The 21,937-nt window shown below is 40.0% G+C and overlaps 1 protein-coding gene across 2 annotated transcripts in view; it reads right to left on the bottom strand.

Moving 5' to 3' along the window:
• NOSTRIN (nitric oxide synthase trafficking) overlaps positions 1 to 21,166 on the bottom strand; it is a gene marked incomplete at its 5' end in the record, with an annotated part of 54,041 nt that extends 32,875 nt beyond the window's left edge. The window contains 5 exons of one of the 2 annotated variants that reach the window (XM_079710623.1): positions 465 to 546; positions 745 to 807; positions 3,496 to 3,579; positions 12,755 to 12,840; positions 21,140 to 21,166. In XM_079710623.1, the coding sequence (XP_079566749.1) occupies positions 465 to 546; positions 745 to 807; positions 3,496 to 3,579; positions 12,755 to 12,840; positions 21,140 to 21,166 (342 nt within the window). The remainder of the gene's footprint in view (positions 1 to 464; positions 547 to 744; positions 808 to 3,495; positions 3,580 to 12,754; positions 12,841 to 21,139) is intronic. The other variant, XM_079710624.1, reaches the window with a different exon arrangement.
• Between the last annotated feature and the right edge of the window lie 771 nt (positions 21,167 to 21,937).

The raw sequence follows: 21,937 nt of genomic DNA, 5'->3' as shown, positions 1-21,937 counted from the left end.
AAAAGGTACAAACAAATGACATAAAAATAGCCTCTAATTCCACTATCTAGAGATAATTCTTATCAACATTCTGGGGAGGTGCTTCCAGGTTTTTTTCTATGCATATATTCACACATTTATTTTACAAAATTGCAGTTATATTGTTAGATTTTCTCATCTTGTTTTTTAATTTAGCATTACATCCCCATGTCATTAAATTCTGCTGCAATAAGATTTTTAATGGTTGCATAGTATTCCATTGCTTGAATTCATTGTAATTTATTTTTGGATGATGAAGAAGTTTCCATTTTTTCACTACTATAAACAATGCTTTAACAAACATCCTCGTACATAAATCTTTTGGTTTGTGTTTATTTTTATGGTAAATTCCTGAAACATAGGAGCACCTTTAGATCACCTTTTATTTCTTGAGCCAAAGACAGAAATCTTGCTTTAACAGGGAGAAAAGAAAGATTTTGACTCACTGATTTTCTCTTCCTTTCATGTGCACTCAGGACTTGATGAGCTGGTTTTACTGCTTCCAACTCAATTGCTTTGCCAAGTTTTCTGGAAATAGAACATGAAAGACACACAAGCCTAGTATTAGGATTTATATCTACTTTCTGAATTATTTTCTGGGGAAGTAAAATGGTGTGTTAGGCATATCTACTCAGTGCAAGTTTACAGTGGAGCATTTGTAGCATACCCACTTTAAATATTTATGACTTCCTTTAGGGCTGGAGCAAGGCCAGTGTGTGTACTCACTGATGCAGGTCCGCTGCCGACTTCATGCCCTCCGAGACCCAGGCCCAGGCACTGACAACACAGCTGGAGGCAAAAACAAGGGAGCACAAGTGTGGGTGTCATTTTCCCAGGAGTCTGAGAAATAAAGCATCATGTCTGAGCCATTGCATTCAGCAATTGCACTCATATCCCTAATCCTATTTCAGTTTCTCCATGGGATTAAATTCTGCCAACATATTTATTTGCACTATTGTCATTACATAAACTGCGTTTTTTTCCCAATCATTTTTCATCCTGATTTCCATTTTTCATTTCATGTCTGTAGAAAATCAGGGAAATAAAGTAGCCAAGGGTGAGAAGCCACTTAGAACAGGCAGGAGAGAGTATGCTACCCTTAAAGACAATCTTTTCAGGCTCTTCATTTCACAGATGAATAAACGGAGGCTCAGAAAAGTGAAGTTATGGAGGACTCCAGAGCCCTGGTCATGTCCTGCGTGCTGCTCTTGGGGTTGGGGTCTAGGTCCTGTTCCCTGCAGACCTTTAGGACAAACACTCAGATGTTCTACTGTCTTGTGAGTACTATCTCAATTTAACAAAAGGGTAACTGTGCCCTGACCCTAGCAGCACAAAGGGAGAATTAGGAAATATGACGCTATTTTCCTCCTACATATAGTTGGCCTTCAAACAGGAAATCCATTGTATCAGTAAACCTCAGGGACAGAGCCAGTGCAGACTTTGATGGAAGGGAAGGGACAGACCGGTGCCCATACTGAGAGCAAGACGGTGCAGAGGTTTGCCTCCATATGACTTAGGCTGTACCTGGCGGCCAGGGAATGGGAGAACTAGATCAAAGGATGTCAGATTTTCTGTGTATCCAAAGCCAGGCACAAAGCCAGGCACAAGAGAGTACCCACTGTATGCTTCCAATTATAGGAAAGTCCAGAAAAGACAAAATAATCTAGATTGAAAAAAAGCAGATCAGTGTTTCCTTGGGACTGTGTTGGGGGAAGGATTGTAGACAGGTATGAGGAGTCTTTTGGTGATGAAAATAGGTATATTTTGATTTTGGTGGTGGATATATGGTGTATACATATGTCAAAATCAATCAAACCATATACTTAAAATGGGTGCGTCTTATTGCATGTAAACTAAATCTCAATAGAGTTGGCTTTTTTAAAAAAAGAAACCCAAGCACACTTTCGGGAAGAGAATCTGACATTTGCCCCTGGGAGGAGCTGGGCAGCAGAGCAGGAAGGAGAAGGTGTTGGCCTCAGAGGTTCTGTGTCTGAATCCACAAGCTCCCCTTTGTTTTCTGCATGACCTTGGAAGAATCACTTGATTTCGCTGATCGTCACTTAACTGGTCTTTTAGAAGAGAAATAATTTGAGTTATTATACAAGTACCTAACAGATTTGGGTATAGATAAAAGTTCAGTTAATGCTTATTATTAAATATTGTTGTACTAACCCTGGTTAACCAAGCATTCTGTTCATGCCAACTCCTTGGGAGCACCATGCTGGATTCTAGGGTTGCCACACAATAAGACACACACCCCTACACCTACACCCCTCATCCTTTAGAAGGTAATCAAAACTAAAATCATAATGAACACTTAGGGAGCTTTGGCTCCAGCCAGGTATTAAACACATTTCTTGTATTATTTCATTTACTACTCACAGGAGTATGAGATGTGTTTTATTTCTATTTTAAATACACAATGAGAGGTAAAATAAATTGTCCTAATTTACCTACTTGGTAAGAGGTAGAGCCAGAATTTAAACATGGGTAGTCTAAATAAAGTCTATTTACACTCAACCACTGTGCTCTACTGGTTCCTTTGCAAGTTTCTAAAATACCATCCTAAAAATCAAGCTCAAAGTCAGAGCAATTTCAAAGCCATTATTTGCTGTTATGGATGATGCCTAGGGAGTAGGAATGTGGGCTCCAGAAGCCTTCCTTTTTTCTTTCCCTCTTTCTTTTACCATCAGAAGGGGTCTTTGCAACGGCACTGCCATTGGGTGGCATCTGCAAGCATTAGTCAAAAATCTTTGTAAGAAATTATCACTAATGGACCATTTTTAGAATACTAGTACTTTTTTTCTCTCCCCGAAGAGAAGTAATTGACTTCATTCTCAACTGAATTGAAAAAAATGTGAACCAACATTTTTTCAGCATCTGATGTGCCAATATCTTTACATATATTACCTCATTTAGTATGCACCCCTGATACACACACACACACACACACACACACATATACACAATGGAGCACATCTTGTTACTCCACATAACAGAGGAGGAAATCAAGGGAGGCCAGGTTGCTTGTTGAAGGTCATAAATTTGAGATAAAGCAGGATTCACACTTCCTGATTTCAAGAGCTTCCGACTTAACAACACTGCTTCCCAAGTTAATATCCTCACCAAGGCCTTTTATGAATATGAGCTTAGGAGTCACAAAGACACAGGATGAACCCAGCTCTGAAATTCATTATCTGTGTGACCAGGCAAGGTTCTTAAACTCTCCAAGCCTCAATTCCTTGTTTGTAAATAGAGATCATAAAAAGACTTCTCAGAGATTGTCGTGAGGATTAAATGTAGAGTATCTATAAAAACATTTAACACAGTGTCTGGCACACAGTAAGAGCCCAAGAACTGGAAGCCATGCTTGATGCTCTGGACTTGCCACATTTATATAAGGAAGCTGGAATTGAACATATGTCACTTTTTATTACTTTTAAGAGTGATTTTGCCTTATCTCTTCCATATACTTACTTTTTCTTTGTGCTCTGTAATGTTTTGCTCAGTTTGGTGGCCAGTTTCTGAAGTCCTTTGGCATAACTGATCTCCAAATTTGCCCTGTTAGCAAACGGATAGTTGTTAGATAGGATACAATGGCTGGAAATCAAGCAAAACCGCACACACACACACACACACACACACACACACAGAGAGACACACAAATATATGAAGGAGGACTCAGGCTGATAATGCAATGAATAAAGAGATGATTTGTCTACTATAAGGATTCTCCTGTCCTCAGTGTAATCTTTAAGGATATCCAAGAGAATCCTACAAAAGGAGAGAAGTTTTCATTTAACCTTCTTGTACACTAGTGTTATGGGTTGAACTGTATTCCCCCACAAAGGTGCTTAAGTCCTAACCCTGCTGTCTGTGAATGTGGCCTTATTTGGAAATAGGGTCTTTGCAAATAATCAAGTTCAGATGCAGTCACTAGGATTGGCTAGAACTCAGTATGGATGTGTCCTTATGAAAGGGAGAAATTTGGGCACAGTCACACACACACACACACAGAGAATGCTGTGTGAAGGTAAAGGGGCAGAGATTGGGATGATGGATTATAAGCTAAGGGATGCCGAAGGTTAATCGTCAGCAGACCACCAGAAACTAGGAGACAGAAACGGAATAGATTCTCCCTCACAGCTCTCTGAAGGAACCAACCTGACCAAACACATTGATCTCAGACTTCCAGCCTCCAGGAATGTGAGACAATATGTTTTTGTAGTTTAAGCTACAGTAAGAGACTGTGTAAGTTAAGTAACCCAGTCTATAGTACCTTGTTATGGCAGTCCTAGCAAACTAATCCAGCTACTTTCCTACTTATCCTGAGACACCAGCACCATCAGACTAGCTCTAGATTATAATAGCTGGCAATACAATAATACATTATGATGGAATTAACCAAACAGAAACTTTCTAATGGGCCAGCACGAGATTTAGAAAATGAATTCCCATTACTTTCCATGCAGGACAAGACTCAGTAGGGAATCTGGGCATACCCTCCCAAAGAAAACTTGGTTCTTTGGATGGATTGAGTCACTCTTATCTTAAGCTGATTTTTCCATGTCCTAATTTAGGCCCATCTATAGCTAAAATGAAGACACATTTTTATTCATTTCACTTTTCAATGAAAATAATAAAAATGTAGGATATTAAGTTCAATTTATGCTACTTTTTTCATCTTAATATGGACCAAAGAGTCTTTGTTGCATATTTTTCAGTCTTTTAATTCTACTTTTATTATAAAACATTATTAGAATTATTTGTGACTCCATTTCATTTGGGGAACAATCCCAGGACTCTCCAGTAATTAACTTAATCCTTGGATGTTTTTACACAAATTAGACTCAGTGTTATAGACCAAAAAAGGAAAGACCTCTTTTATGAATGGAACCCAGAGATCATGGGCTATGGATCTATCGCTAAGTTTCTCTTCATTTTTCCTCTTTAGTACAGCTGTGCTCCAAGTTACTTTTAGCACCTTTTAAAAGAAAGAAAACCATTGTAGGATGCATGTTAAGGCCTAGGTGCAGAAAATACCCATTTGGCATCAGGCCTTGGCCAAGTATAAGAAAAGGTTAGGGCAAATATTTTTAAATAATGAAGATGGTAAAGAAATATCTCATAATGTTTTAAAAAAGATTTTTCTGCTCTAGGAATATGTGCTGATTGATGGAGAGAGAAAATCCTGGTCAGCAGCAAGCTGGGAGAGACCGCCACCCTTAATGAACTTGGATGCTCTAGAATCCCAAGAGGACGCTACGGCTCAGTAGGGTGGCTTTGGGCAACATTAAAATGAATTAATCAGACTTACCTCAAGGGGGTTTATGACAATTAAAAAATAAATTAAAAATTTTTTAAATAAAAAATTAAATTAAAAATTTTAATTAAATTAATAATTAAATTTTAATTTTTTAAAATTAAAAATTTTTAATTTTAAAAAATTAAAATTAATTTTAAAAATGTGGTAATTGCCCAAACCCAACAGGTGCTCAAAGACTGAAATGATTTTTATTGATTCGCACAACCTGAGCCCTGGCTCCCTCTCTGATTTCCCCTCCTACTTGTCATCCCCTTGTTCACGGTACTCTTGCATAGTGGCCAAATGTCATCCTGCTTTAGGGCCTTTGCACTTGCTGTGGCCTCTGCCATGTATTCCTTCTGCTACATAACCCCATGGCATTCTTCTTCATGTCAACCCCAAGAAGTCTTGTTCAAACGTCACCACCTCAGAGCTACCCTATCGAAAAGAGCATTCTTGTCACTATCTCCCTACAGCTTTATTTATGCCCTAGCATTTATCACTATCTTACATCACATAATTTTTTACTGTGCTTCTATGAATACCCCTAGAGTGTAAGCTCCATAAGAGTAAAGATTTTGTGTTGCTCATTGCTATATCCCGAGGCCTAGAACAGTGCTTGCCATGTTATTGGTGCTCAGCATGTATTTCTTGAATGAATGAATGAATGAATGGACTTCCCATCAGGTCTTGGTTAGAATTTTTAACCAGTCTCCACTACAAGTCTGTTCTCATTTCACCACTTTTGAAAACTTTAAACTGCTGAACTATTTAAATTCAGTCCCACAAGTTTGAGGTGTGCTCAGCTCTGATGTCAGCTTTCTAGCACTTGCAATAGCTAGACTCATTAAACGCTCTCCTAATCCATCTTTAACCAGAGGATTCCTTAGGACTTTCCTTTCCAACATTCCATTCTTGCTTGGAAGCAGCACACAGAACATTAAATATGATGATGCATTTGTCGTGCTCAGCTAGTGCTGGGCACCAAAAATTTCTTAATAAATATTAATTTTTCTAACGTTATTATGAGTATGTATCCAAAAGGATCTCTAAACATTCAGAAATATACAGAGATGGGGAGAAGCGGGGGAAAGAATGCACATTTTTCTCATCCATCAGCTCTAGAACAATCCTGAATGGCTTCCCACAGGAAAGGGAATGCTGTCCAGCACAGCCTCTTCCTCAGAATTCAGTTTCACTTTTACCCTGTTCTTGCAGGTCCTACAAAATGGCTCAGAGGCTAAACAGAAATAAAAAGGACAATGATGAGGGGGAAGTGTGGCCTTCCCTTACATCGCTCACTTAATCTGATTCTAGAAAAAAGTTGGGCTTTGGTGTCAAGAAAGGGAGAGGGTCCTGCTCTCCTTGAATTGATGAGCTCTTGTTTTGAAACTGGCTTTATTCTTGAACCCCCGTATTTCTGCTGGCTTCTTCTCAAGTACAGTAGAAAACGAGCCTAAAGAGAGGCAATTACCACACAGCATTTCTTGCTTCAGAGCAGTAAGAGGATGTGTAGTTTTATAGGTTTGTATACAGCTTAAAAATTCTTGTAATCCTGCCCATGAAGTTCATGTCCAAACTGCTCTCTCTCCCAAAAAATGTGCTGCCATCACCTTTGTGACATGTTGCTGACACTTGACCTTGTGTGTTCTGTCTACACACAAACTAGTGACATCCAACATTTATTGTATACAACGTGCCAGACACCATTCTGAGTGTTTTAAGTACATTTCCTCATTTAACCTGCAATACCTCCCAACAGGAAGGCACACTTACTCTACCCATTTCATGGAGGGGAACACCAAAGCACAGAGTTTAGTCAGTAACTTGCCCGAGGTCATTCATGGAGAAGTGACCTCTGGGATTCAAACCCTTGTCTGGCTCAAGAACCTCCCTGCCCAGCACTCCACTCTCCTGCCTCTGAAACTGTGGGGAAGCAGCTGGAGAAGGAGAATTGCAGGGGAGTCAAAGGCAAGTGTTTTTTAAAATTGACACCACCTCTCCCTTTGCGTTTAATTGCGGTGTTCTTAATCACCGCAACTCTGGTGGCTTAGCAGCTAGAAACGGGATCCACAGCAGCCTCTGTGTAGACAGAACGAGCTTCCCGGGGCCTCTTCCAAAAGCATCTTTGCAGTTCCTGGACGTGTTGAGGGTCTAGAAAAGTGGGGAAGAGGGGGCTCTGATATCAAACATCACCAAGGTAGCCCTCTGAGACCAGACACGGCCTCTCTGAGCAGCATGATTGTACCCTTCATCTCTGCCTTCAATACTATATTGGTGACCCTAATATACAAATATTATATATATTATATATTATATATTTCATATTTAAAACCAGCTTGGGAATCAACCAAGCAAAACAGGCTGCAATCATTTCCTCTTGCATTTTCAACCCTAATGACCATTTCAGAATCCTCAGAAGATTACCCCACACATCAGAAAGAAATGAAATGAAAAAGTCGGGAGGATGAGTTTGGATACGTGAGGAATGGAACCCGTCACTAGGCTTCTTTTCTGGTGAGTTTGCCTACAACTGAAAAACTCTCTGGCCTCTGACCCTGAATGGCCTTTATCTTAGCACAGGTTAATGGATAAATTCCTCCCCAGAGGAAATCACTCTAAGAAGCCATGTTCCAACTGGCAAGCGTGGAGAGAGCTGTCACTTTTGTAAGTTGGAACAAACACTGCCATGTGGCTCATTCGTGCTTAGGGTCTAATGAAGCAGAATATATAGCCTTTCAGAATTCCTGCTAAACAGAAGTGAAAGGATAGAGTTCAAAAGGGACACCTTTTCCCAAGGCAGAGGTGGCAATTTGCACCTCCAAGCACACTGGTTTCTTCTAAGGGAACTGTTTTATCATGGTTTCTGGCCTAAAAAGCACCACATGCAAAAGAAGTGAAGAAAGGCAGAGCTAATCTCAAACTGAGACATGGAATTTTTTTCCCCTCATTAAAATAATCAGAAAAGAGTTTATAAGAACATTGAGCTTAATGTTCTAGCCCTGCAGCTACAACATCTAATAGGAGTTGGGATTCTCTCTCCAAGCAATTGTCTTGGCACATGTGAAATTGATGATGTATATTTCTTTGGATGGGTAACTCAATCTCAGAATACTCCGGTGAGTCTTAAAGATCCCTAACCAGGGAAATGGCATGCACTGACTTTTACTCCATTTATATTCCAATTTCCTTACAGCATGTGGAGGCAGGTCAATAAATTTTCATTAGTAATAATGAAGACCGACCAATAAGTCAAAGACTAACATTTGTCTTAGATTTGAAAATAAATTATATTTATATTTTTGAAAGAAAGGAGAGAGAGAAAATATCAGATTCAATATTTTAGGCAGACCACAAATTAAACTGTAAGACTGTAAGTGACCAGGTAATAAATTTTAGAGTACCATGCTCTAAGAAAATTAAGATGATAAAAAGTGATAGAAAACGAACACTGTAGCTGGCCCCTCTGTCTATGAGGAATTAATTAAAATTGAACTAAAAATGGTACTTGCCATTTGAAAACCTGACCTTAAGTTTCCTTAGAGAGAAAAAAATTGACTTTCCCCATCAAAGTCTGTTTAAACCTTAGCTGTGAGGGTGCAGGGAACCAAACACTTAAATAGTTTCTGGAAATGTGCCTTTGTCTTTTTGAATCTGATCTGTGATTGTGTTGAAATGAACCTGATGACTTTGGCATTAGGCATCTTAGGAGCTGCTGTGTGTTTCTGGCTAAATCTGAGTTACTACCATAAAAAAGGAAACTGGAGAAACTAATTGGATAAAAGAAGCTAAGCAATACCATGAATTGCAGAATTTCCAGGCAAAATGGTGTTTCAATACCAACACTTTTCTATCACCACCAATTAGAACAAATGCAAGAAGGCAGCTGAGATTGGAAATAAAACATTATCTGGCCTCGAATCTTAATGGGGATGCAGTCCCTTGTAGCCACAAGCTAATACAGAAGTGTTAGGAGAACCACATTCCAATGTATTCTTAAGCAAGGTGTCTGGAATTGTTAATATACAACAATAGTAAAGACCCTGTTCTAATAATGTAGATGTAATAATAAGAAAATAAACCCTTAACTATCTTTCATTTATTTATTCATTCAATCTACAAGGATTTACTGAATGCATTTTATGTGGCAGGTATCCTTAAGCCCCATATGCCCCCTCACTAAATCTTTCATTATATTGGCCACTGGATTTGCCTTCATGATTTTCTGTCATGAACCTCAGTGGAAATGCCTGCTATATATATTCCAAGAGAACTCTTTTACTTGTATGATGGAGTTTCCCATTAGTTGTCTATTGTCTAAGTAATATGATAGTTTCTTTTCAAGAGTACTAGCTTTCTAGGCATTTTTCTAATACAAGGGGAAGGTATCATTGATTCATATGTAATAAGCCCATCTATTTAAGAGGAAAATAAGCCCAGTGCTCATGTCCAGATAACAGGTGGGAAACAGCTTTTTATCTTTTGTATATCTGGGGAGCTAATTGCTGATTTTGCAGAATAGGGACAGTGAAGGCCAGTGTAATACCAGCTATGTTGTGGCCATTCTTCCTTTTGATATGGTAATTATGTTCTCAAAGCTCAAACATTTCATAGGAAGAGGTAGTGACATCAGGATCACACCCCATGGGAAAGAAATGACCCAGTCCTGGCAAGGGAGGTGGCCTCAGCAAAGGCCAGCTGACACGTGGGAATACAGCTGGAAAAATCACAGTGTGCTGCATATTCATAGATGAGTAGGGAGTTTGTGTCCATCAGAAAACAGTTCTCCCGAAACACCTAACTCTTTTAGTGTGGATGACATCCTTCAGGTAAACTACATGATCAAACAGCTGAGCAAAGGGAGGAGAGCTTCAAGCTCAAGTGTGAGGAGATATTGCCAAATGCACATTTATCAGGAATAAACATAAAGTAACTCACACAAGGCATCTTGGTTAAGGGGAAATGATTTAATTGTAAAAGCTTAGCTTTATACATTGTTCAGGAAAGCATCTATTATATAAACAACCTAATATCCAGCATAATTTTTTTGGCCTAGGTAAACCATTAGATCCCCTTTTTGTATTTATGCTATGCAGTTTTTATCCCAGAGATATGCATGTAATTTTGCTAACCAGTAGTATTCTTTAGATTCTCAAATTCTAAATTCTGCTCTATGAGGAGGTAAAACCATGAAGGGAGATATCTTTAGCTACCCAAGTGTTTCTCCTTCATTGGAGCTTGTTTGCCATTCTGGAATGTGTGGATGGAGAGTTTTGCATGTGAGTAGGTCCAGGGCAGATGGTAACCTAAGGAAGCAACTTCAAGAGAGACACAGGTAAGAAATGAAGGTTCTGATTGTATATAAAGTAGGTATGTCTGTGGCAAGGCGAAGATAGAGAGTTACCTAGACAAGGGAAAAACAATAGGGCCATTTTGGAGAAGTCATTCCCCCAAATTTATTCAGTCATTTGTTGAGTCTGTTTACCAGGCATTATTTATCACCTGCCTTCCATCTTCACAGCTCTCTACCAGGCATTAGTTTTGAACCTGAAGACACCAAATAATCAAGGTCCAGCTGACTGCAACCCAGGTCACTTGTATGGCTACTCTGTGTACGGATTCTTCTTGATCTGCAGGAGGGAGATGCTTTCTAATTTAGGTAATAGGTTGAACTTGTATAATAGTTAACTGGTTTTATTTTAAATAATTTCCTTTTAGATGGGTAAAAATATTTTCTTACAGAAAAAATTCCCTCCCAGATTGGTCCTCCCTCTTCTTTTCATAGAATTAAAGCAATTTGGCTATTAAGATAGAAATAACTTATTAAAATTTTTTTTCTTTTTGACTCCATTTGACAAACCTGGTTGTTTTCTTTATAAAAGCACATTTGGGGATGAATAATAACCTGCTGTATAACAAAAAAATATAAAATTAAATTAAAAAAATTTTTTTAAAAAAGGGTTTCACTGGTGGCACAGTGGTTGAGAGTCCGCCTGCCGATGCAGGGGACGCGGGTTCGTGCCCCGGTCCGGGAAGATCCCACATGCTGCAGGGCGGCTGGGCCCGTGAGCCATGGCCGCTGGTCTCCATGTCCGGAGCCTGTGCTCCGCAACAGGAGAGGCCACAGCAGTGGGAGGCCCGTGTACCGAAAAAAAAAAAAAAGCACATTTGGGGACTTCCCTGGTGGTCCAGCAGTTAAGACTCTGTGCTCCCAATGCAGGGGGCCCAGGTTCGATCACTAGTCAGGGAACTAGATCTCACATGCCACAACTAAAGATCCTGCACATGGCAACGAAGATCCCACACCAGGCAATGAAGATCCCGCGTGCCTGCAACTAAGGCCCGGCACAGATAAATAAATAAATAAATATTAAAACAAAAAACAAAAGGTAATCCAAATTCTTTACAAGCATTCGTTAAATACATATAATTAAAAAAAAAAGTACATTTGAACTCTCCTGTATCTTTCCTTGGCCTCATTCATCAGTCCTGATAAAGCTAATGTTCTCCCTTGCTCTTGACCTACTAATACAGGATGCAATCAACTCAGGCATCTTTGTTCTTATGGTAAACACGCAATATTTTAAATTTGAAATGGGTTCCCTTGAAAGAATAAACAATCTTTTTTGAAGGTCTCTTTGGAGTTGTTTATTACAGAGCTGTCTGGACATAGGGAAATGGCCTAAGCACCCTTTATGGCCCCATTCAGTCTTCGTGGACTCTAATTTTAAGCAGGAATTTTTGTAACTTTCTTAACTCAGTTCAGTGTGTTCATTTCACCACAGTGAACAGCTTTACACGTGATCATATCTAGTATTAGGAGAAGATGATACTGTTGGGGATATATGTATATCTATAGCTGATTCACTTTGTTATAAAGCAGAAACTAACACACCATTGTAAAGCAATTATACTCAATAATGATGTTAAAAAAAAAGCAAATAAAAAAAAAGAGAGAGAAGATGATACTGAAAAAGATGACTTTTCATTCATCCACACATTCATTCAACAGACACTTACTGAAGAAGTCAAAAGGCCAGACTCTAAGAGCTCAGCATACAAAGATGAGTAAGACACAGCCACTACCCTCGCTAGGGAGACAGAAATGTAAACAAATAATTGCCATCTGTGTGAGGAGTGCACTAATGGTGGTATACATTGGTACAATGGTGGGCCCCAGGAGAGGGTAGTGATCAGAAGGGACTTGGCTGAGTCTTCCCAAGCAGAATTACTTCCTGTTGTTTCCTGATTTTTATGGTGCCCCAATGATAAATGTGCAATAACAGAGAATAACTCTTCAAACCAATTTCTCAAGTACCAAAATATAAGGCTGTGTTCTGGAAAGTAGGACAGCTGTAATCACTCCTCCACTTACATCGCTTGCTGCAACGAAAGAGGAAGAAATGCTTCGTGCAAACATGCATTTTGTACCTTTGCTGAAGAATGGATGTGATCTGCTTGCAGAAATCTTCTCCATTTTGAGAAAACTCCTTTAGGTTCTTGTATACTTTATTATACTGAAAAAGATGCACAGAAGGATTATGAGCACTTCCAAAGACTGAACTCCTATCAATTCAGAACAGTGCTGTAATGATGACTGTCGTTGTAAATGATCATGCAGCTACAGAATGCACACCTTTCCCCTGAAAGCCATGGCAGAATTTGGTAGACACACAATAGGAGCAAACAGCTTCACTGAAACTGCCTGGGACACAAAAACAACTGTGAGAGGGCAAAGCTCTTTAGAAGGACATTGTTAACTCCTAAAGCAAGGTTTGCAAAAATTCGGTGCCTATAGGCACCTGGATGAGGGAGGCGCAGGATGGGGACAGTGAACTGGAGAGACAGCTGTCACAACAACTCTGGACCATGGACCAGCTTTTTTTGTGCAAAAAAGCTGAAATGAGGATTGGTATCTGAAACATAATTTTTAAAATTTTGCAGCAAACAATTCACAAAACTTTAAACTCTTTGCCAAACAAGCAAAACATACCTGTAGTGCAATCCAAGTGTAGCCTCCGTCATGAAGAAATGATTCTCCTCTGAGGCATGAGAGTAAAATCACTACTGGGCAACCAAGCTTTCTCACTTTTATTTCCACAAACACAAGTTGTCATCTATGAATGATGTGATACTTTCAGGCCTCCTTCCTCCTCTTACAGGTACAATGGAAGAGTTTGGTAAGCATTTTAAAATTGTTTAGCTTTTTTGTTTATTCCTTTGTTACCTAAACACTTTCACTAAATTGTCCCTTAAGGCTTTTATTTTCTTCCCATAACACCAAATAACATCCAGTAAAACATACCTAGGTATCATGAGAAGAAAATAGAGACATGTTTAGCAGGCACATGCCCCTGGAATAAAGTCATTTCTCAGACCCACTCACCCTTAGGTGTAGTAGCCATGTGGCTAAATGCTTCCCAAAGAGGTAAGGGTGAAAGTTTTGTGTTGGGTTTTAGTGAAAGTTCCTTCCTCCTTTTTCCTGAAACCTGGACTTAAAATGACAGCTGATGCCGTAAGGTGATCTTGAGGATGGATGCCACATGCTAAGATCTTAGATCAGAAAGCGAGAAAGAGCCTGGGTCCCTGATGCCCTGGGGGCCAGCGCAGAAGCCCCCAACTCTCTATTTTTGGACTTATTTTATGTATGAGAGAAATATAACAGTAGGCTTTTTTTTTTTTTTTTTTTTTTGCGTTACGCGGGCCTCTCACTGTTGTGGTCTCTCCCGTTGCGGAGCACAGGCTCCGGACGTGCAGGCTCAGCGGCCATGGCTCACAGGCCCAGCCGCTCCGCAGCATATGGGATCCTCCCGGACCGGGGCACGAACCCGTGTCCCCTGCACCGGCAGGCGGACTCTCAACCACTGTGCCACCAGGGAAGCCCAGTAGGCTTTTTTAAAAGCCACTTTTATTTTGGGTTTTCTAAATATGCAGGTAAACATAGTTCTAACTCATACACAGTCTTTTAACTTTTTTTTAAATTATGAAACATTTTTATGTTTTATAAATAAGAATGATACAAACAATAATTTTGATACACATTATATTCTCACTACCTAAGTTACAGAGATATTGACACTTTGCTTCTGCTCTTTTTAAAAAACAATTTTTCCTTTTAATAATTTCTTTGACTATTATTGCACATTTGTTCTTCCGTATCAACATTTATCTAATTACAATTTTTAAAATCCCTGTTGAGATCCTAAGTGGAATCGCATTACATCTATATATCTCAATTTGAGGAAATTAACTTTTTTATGGTATTTAGACTTCCCACCCACGGGCATAGTAAGTCTTTTCATTTGTTCAAATCTTATTTCATGTTCAATAAAATTTTATGGTTTTCTTTATAGGTCCTGTAGCATCCTTATTTACTTAGAAATATCTCACAGTATTACACACTATTAAGCTATCTTTTAAAATAGTGTCTTACCTGTTTCTCTCTCCAGCTTACACCAAAACAGAAACAAAGACCCAACAAAAACATCAGGGGGCCATGTGCAAGACAGAAAGATTTGAATGCATGCTTGCAAAGTGAATTTTTCTGTTAAACACTGCAAGGCTGGGGCTGGGAGAAGACAAAGCAGAGAGTTGGATGGAAGGATGCCTTCCGAGCAGCAGAGAGAAGAAACTCCCATCAGGAAAACTAGGAGGGGAGGTAAGGGACTCTGAGATGAGCTGTCTTAGGACATGGACCTCCATCAGCCCACCATCACCAGAAGAGGCGATTTGTATCCAATAGTCCTGGGGAAAGAATAGGGTGCCTCAGATACCATGTATGAGGATGAGGACAGGTAGGGGAAAACTTGCCCCTAACCAAAGTGGAAATGAGCAGAACCAGTTGAGAATTTTTCCCTGTCCTGGGGCTGCAGGGGCTACTGCATTTCCCAAACTTATCAAGCCATCAAAACTCTCCAAGACACATTTTTAAAATACTATCTCCACAGGACTAGTTCTAGGAAGCCAGAAAGCCTGGAAAGTTTATAAACCAATGATTCAAAACTCGATTGCTTTTAAAGGAGAGTGGGTGAGCTGTGGCAGTATGGAGACCACCTGTCTTTCCCTAAGGCATTCAGATTCAACTTTTTAAAGCAAGAATCTGCTCAAACCAAGCACATCTATGGCATCAGTTGCCCCTGGGGCTCCCAGTTTTGGATTTTGGAAGGATTTTCCTGTCATTTAATAGGCTAGTACTTCCTAACTTCCTAATTTTTTTCACATCATGGTATACATGGAAAATGATATTTGTACTGGAACAATGTGGTAAATGGACAAAGTTGTTCAAGGTAGAGGCACCTGGCCCATGAGCTCAGCCCCCCAGCTACACCCCCCCTGTAACTCATCCCCCAGACCCTTGGGCACTTGTGTGCCCAGGTACACACAAGTCAGGAAGTTCTTCAATACATTATGTTGTTGTTAACTCAATGATCAGATAAGAATGGGACGTTCTGCTTATTACAGCAATGGGGAGAATCTTTATCGTTGACTCTACATATAATATACTGGACACTCCATGACAAACCCTGATCCAGACTGAGACAAAGGTGACATCAATAAATAAAAGAGTGACTAAAAATAGTTCCATTATTTCAGCATAACCCCTTTTTTTAGATTCAATGATTCTGTACCTTTCATCTTGTACCATCTACTCAGACTTGAAGACAAAAGCTGTCTTGCAAAAGCAGACTTGCATAAGCATCAAAGCAGACCCCAGAGACCATCTCATCCAGTGCATGTGTGTGTGTGTGTGTGTGTGTGTGTGCAATCAGAAAATCTTAGAACTTATCTGCTTTGAGGGGATGAAGTCTCTTGACGTTGGCTTTGGCTCTCCTTGTCCTCTCCCATCTTTCTTCCCCACCCCACTCTCACCCAGCACAGGGGTCTCTGAAGGGATTCCATGGAGCACAGTTTGGAAACCACTAAAGTCCAATCCTCTTATTTTATAGTTAAGGCCGAAACAGCAAAAGATAACCTCATTAGTTAGAGACAGAACTGTGATTAGAAATGTTAAGTGAGCAAATCAACTAGAGAATCTATTAGAAATAGATATATTTATAAATAGCTAATCAGTATAATCACACTAAGTGTACTCAGAGTGGTATTACCTTTCAGTATTATGAGCAGTGCAGATCGCTCACCAATGTCATCAACCAGCACAGAAGGCTTTGCTCTACTCAGAGTCGTGGAAGATGAATTTTTCCTGTTTTTTTTCCCACCTACTGAGCTTTTGAATACCCCACCCCCTACCAAATATTCATTCCAGGAAAGAACCTACTGTTGATCTTACATCTCCATTTTTTTTTTTTTTGCGGTACGCGGGCCTCTCACTGTTGTGGTCTCTCCCGTTGCGGAGCACAGGCTCCGGACGCGCAGGCTCAGCGGCCATGGCTCACGGGCCCAGCCGCTCCATGGCATGTGGGATCCTCCCGGACCGGGGCACGAACCCGTGTCCCCTGCATCGGCAGGGGGACTCTCAACCACTGTGCCACCAGGGAAGCCCTTACATCTCCATTTGAATTTATATTAGCATGCTGCTTTTCCCTAAGGTCATTAAGTACTAGGAAAAAATGACATTTTTTTTTTTCCCTTGATAAAGGGATTGCAGGCTGGTGGAGAAATATGTGGGATCTTTTTGAGAACCTAAAAATCCCTTCAGGTAGATAACTAATGTACACAGACATGTCCCATTCTGCCATTAAGAAAATGCTTCTGCCCAGCACTTATAAGCAAACTCTGTGAGATAAATATTATCGTTATGAAAAAACTTAGTAACCTAGGAAATTGGCACATGAAATGATTAGACAGATGTCTTGTGAACAACAAAAAATTCACTTTATCAACGTTGGCCTAGCTGCTCTTTCTGACTTTCCATGATTTGAAAGATTAAGAAGGTTAAATTCAATTACTCTAGAAAAATCCATTTTCATTCTAGGTGCAAGTATGAAAAGTTTGCTTTTTTTTTTTTTTTGGTGGGCGGGGAGTAATGATGATCTTCATAGCGTTAAACAAACCATGATATTCTACTTAAAGTTAATCAAATAAGCTTTTGTTGGATGCCTTTCACATGCCAGGCACTGGGCTACTGATTTCCTGTGGTGTACTATGTCTAAGTACTGCTTTTGTAAACTAAGAAATTGTATTTATTAGGCACCTGGGTAATATGTAGAATCTCCATGGCAGGCTGTCATAGATTGTGAGATACATTACATAGTCTACTTCATCCTCTCCTCCTCTTACTTTACAGATGAGGAAACAGAGGCCCACAAAGTATGAAATGGCACATCACACATCTCACTGATGCACCCTGGGGATGCTGTGGGCCGACATCCACACCAGACCCAAGCTGCCTCCTTATCTCTGCAGTGTCCCAGAACCCCTCAGGAGCCATGGACCATTGCCCCAGCATCTTTTATATTAGTGTCAGTTAATATCCTCTGACCCAGGCTGAGCCACTGAAATGGGATGCTCAGGTTGGCATCTGAACCAGGCTGAAGGAGCAGCCCCACAGTACTGTTTCAACAGCTGACGAAGTTAAGAGAAGAGGCTGACTATGTGGACCCAGGGAAGCCTGCTTTGACAGGTCCCTACCTGGATACTGAAGGAGTGAGTAAAAGCAAAACCTTGGTTATAGTTAATTATTTGCCCTTGATTTCTATGGCGTTGTTTCTTAGGAAGGTGCTATTTTTTTTTTAATGATTAGATTATTTCATTTGGAGATAAGCTGATCCTGTCTCCTTGCACATGGATTTGTAAATGATTTCCTTTGGCATATTTTGAGGATTAGAAGCTAAGCTCACAGGCATTAAGGCATCAAGGCCCAGAGCCAATTCTTCTCTTTTTCAAAAAGAGAACTTTAAAAAATCTCCTTCAAATAAGTTCTGACTTTCTCAAGATTAGTTAAAAGTCCTACACAGCATTCAAGCAATCTGTGTGCTACCCTGGTGACTGATAATTTGTGCATAGACACTAACCCAGCTCTTTGAGGTAGAATGGCCCAGCTATCAGCTTATGTTGCTCATTGGAGCATGACCTAAAAGAAGAGGCTTTTAAATTTTTTCTGGAGTCTGGTGAGACCTATTTTACGCAGAAAAATATTTTCAAATGCATAAAACAAAATAACAGGATTATAAAGGAAACTAATTATATTGATATATGTTTTATAAAATATAATTTTAAATCATATTTTATATGCTTTTTAGTTAAAATACTAAATAATAAGTCTTAAGAATTACCCAAATTTCTAAGTCACACTGAGTGTGAGTAAATAGTATTTCTAGATATCTGTAAACAAATGTAATGTTATATAAAAATATAAGTGATTTTTATTAGTTACAAAGTCACAGACACTGCAGTTGTACTAGGACTTGCTGCTTATATTCAAAATTGGAGGAAATTCTAAATTGCAGTTAGAAACTAACACAAATAAATAGGTCATGCTTTTCCCATCAAAGGTCACACAAACCACTGTTTCCATATGTGGATCCACTGGGGTAGACCAAGTTAAGAACTGTAGCTAAGCTAAGGCTTTATGAATTAGTTGTGTTCCGTGTAACCCTAGGGACTCATGAAATGGAATATTTTGCAGAAAGTTAAAACTTTGCGTTCTTTTTGGTTTCTTCATGAAACTACTTGTTTCATGAAGCATTCTTTTGCAGTCCACTCCCTTGTTTTATTCTGTTGCCAAATTGCAGCCTCATCTTCACACAGCCTTGTTGCCCAAGCACACACTAGGACTGCACCAGGAAATCAACTTGAACACTTGTTGAAGATGAAACAATTGCAAATAAATAAAGATTCTGTGACTTCAGAGGATTCAGAAACCCTGGCTGAAGGAATAGCCTCCCGCTCCCGACTACGTTTGGTGGCAGTGGGCCCAGAAGGATGACTTTCAAGTTTGGAGACAAGGACAGGAGTCCTTGGGGCAATAGTTCAGCATTAGGGAAAAGGACTCCACATGTCAGGGAGGGAGCATTAAGCTGACATAGGGATATGGTGATGGGTTGTCTTGGGAGCTGCTCAAAGGAAATATTTCTCCTAGTTCCAGGTCTGAAGTCAGCCTTAGAAAGGGATATTAGGCTTTTGGTTTTTAGTTTCTGTTTTTGTTTTAACTTATCCTGGCTTCAGTTTTCCTCTCCACTATCTCACTCTTCCCTTGGTCTTGATTTCTTCTTTGGTGACCGTTGGTGCCTAGGTTTTGCTTCCACTTATCCCATCCCTGTCCCACTCACCCACCTTATACAAAAACATTATCGCTAACCTATCAGGAGAAAGGAGGGGAGTCAACATTTTAGTAAGGGAGCAAATGCAAGGAGTGAAAAATAAACAAACAACAAATACATAAACGAGAAAAGACTTTTTGAAAAGTTATCTGTTAGCTTACCAATAGAGACAAGATTGGGGTGGAAGAAATCAAAGGGAGGAGGTTTCGCCCTTAAAATCTGTATACAACCATATTGTTGGATTTTTTTTTTTTTTTACCGTAGACACATGTTACTATTGTGTGTTTTTATTTTTACGATTTTTAAAAATATTTATTTATTTATTTATTTTGGTTGCACCAGGTCTTAGTTGCGGCAGGCAGACTTTTTTTTTTTTACAAGACATAAATAAACTGACACCAAGCATTGTAAATGGATGACCACAACAAAAGCAACAACGATTGCACTTACCAAACATGAAACACACTCATGCTATGTCATAATATTGACATTCAGTCCAGCAATCCCCCACTGTAACAGCTCCTTTACTTTGCAGTGAAAATTGATTTGTATATTTTTTGCCTCTGAGACTATTGCGTTTTTAAAAAGTAAAAGTAGGCAGAGCCTGCTACTACACTGTCATTATTAATATCACTAGCCACCATGACTTTATCTCATTTAGTCCGTCTGATTCTTGAACTCATTCTGTGGGATGGTGGATACAGTTTCATCTTTGCTAAGCCTGTGCTTTCCGCATCCACTGAATAAACACAAACGAAACCAATAATTCTCTGTTGATCTTTTTCTTTATGGTTTTATGGCAGCCCGTTTATCTGCTTCTCCATGTTTTTTTGTTTGTTTGTTTTTAATAAAATACTTGAAGGATGAATGCAACCCCTTGCTTCTGATGTCACCAGTTTTAGTTTTTTGGCACCATTTCTTGGGATAACACACTGACAATCTTTGATTACTTTATTTCCTCCCGCCTCCACCCTTTATTTTAATTGCTCCTCATTTCCTAAATTACATCTCTGCTCTTGCAGCTAACGACCTCACAACTTGACCAACCTTCTATTTTTGGTACCGCTCCCAGGATTGAAACAAACACATTGGTAAACGTGTCGGAGGACCACCGCAGGGCAGATAGAGTGCGGAGTCTGTACTTCCTCCCTCAGCCCTTGCAGTTCTGGGCTGTAAATGATATGGGAAAATATGCAAAACCCTTGCATCCTGACTTCATTCCCAGAGCCCCAAACTAGCTGCAGACATTCTGAGCATTTGTGTGTCTACAGCACGCACGATATTGGCACCACTGGCATATATTGGAAGAATGTTTCCCAAACAGCCACCATCTGCTGCAAATACAATGCTACATACACTCAAAGTTTTTTCAAGAATATGAGAATAAAAGATGACAATTACCTGCCCTGTCATTTGCTAGAAAGAGCTCCGTTTTAAACTGAACCAAAGAAAAACCACAGACTTTTGTACCAGTGCCAATATCTAAACATGTTTGGTTTCTGAGCGTCCCAAATTTCTTAAGTTCAAATCCATTAATACATAAATCTACTCCTCAGCCGCCCTCTCACACACAGGGAAACCACACTGAGCTACTCACCGAACAATCTGTCAGTGGGTCCCTCATGGTGAAATGTTTGCTTCAGTCCTTTTAGCTATGCTCCGGCATTCAGGATGCTGAACCAAAGATTGGGTGTGTCCTGGACTTCCGGGATTCAAAGGGCCTAGAGTACGTCAGTCCTTGTCAAACACCCCAAGGAGGAAGTCCCAGCCCTGGACTTTAATCCCGTTTGTTTTCTGAAGAAGCAAAGAATGGCTCCGGGTCAAGAGAGCTGGAGTGAGATGGTGAGAATGACTCCTGTAAATACTTAGGGGTCAGAATACTGTGTCCTGAACTGCGTAGCCTTGAAAGAAAGCCCAGAGGTTGTAAAGCGTTCCTGGTAATTCAGTCACTCAGGGCTGAGAGTAGAGGGATTTTCTCAGCTTGCCATATTCACCTTGTTTTTATTTTCTGTATTTTCAGTTGCTGTGACACACTGGGGTCTTTTGGGTTGGGGAGGAGGGACTGCTCCTTCCAGGGTTAGCTAATTCCTAGAGATAGTAGACAACTAGCTTATAAGCATGGCTTTGATATGCAATCCAACCATCCAGAGCTCAGACCACCAATCACTTCCCTTATCTACCTCTCACACACCAAGCCAATAGTCCACCTGCCCCAAATCACCCCAGGGCCAAGGTACCAAACAATTAAGACCACCCCTATATAACCATGACCATAGTGGAAAACGTCCAGAAAAGGCTGTCAGGGAGCAGGCATACATTAACTACCTTGAGGGGCCTAACACAACACAACCCTCACTACTATCCCAAGAGGACCAAGAAGCTAAGCTATCAAGTC

The sequence above is a fragment of the Hyperoodon ampullatus genome, assembly GCF_949752795.1.
Source record: "Hyperoodon ampullatus genome assembly, chromosome: 8".
NCBI lineage: Eukaryota > Metazoa > Chordata > Mammalia > Artiodactyla > Ziphiidae > Hyperoodon > Hyperoodon ampullatus.
The sequence above is the reverse complement of the archived record's forward strand: the minus strand, read 5'-3'. Positions and strand labels throughout refer to the sequence as shown.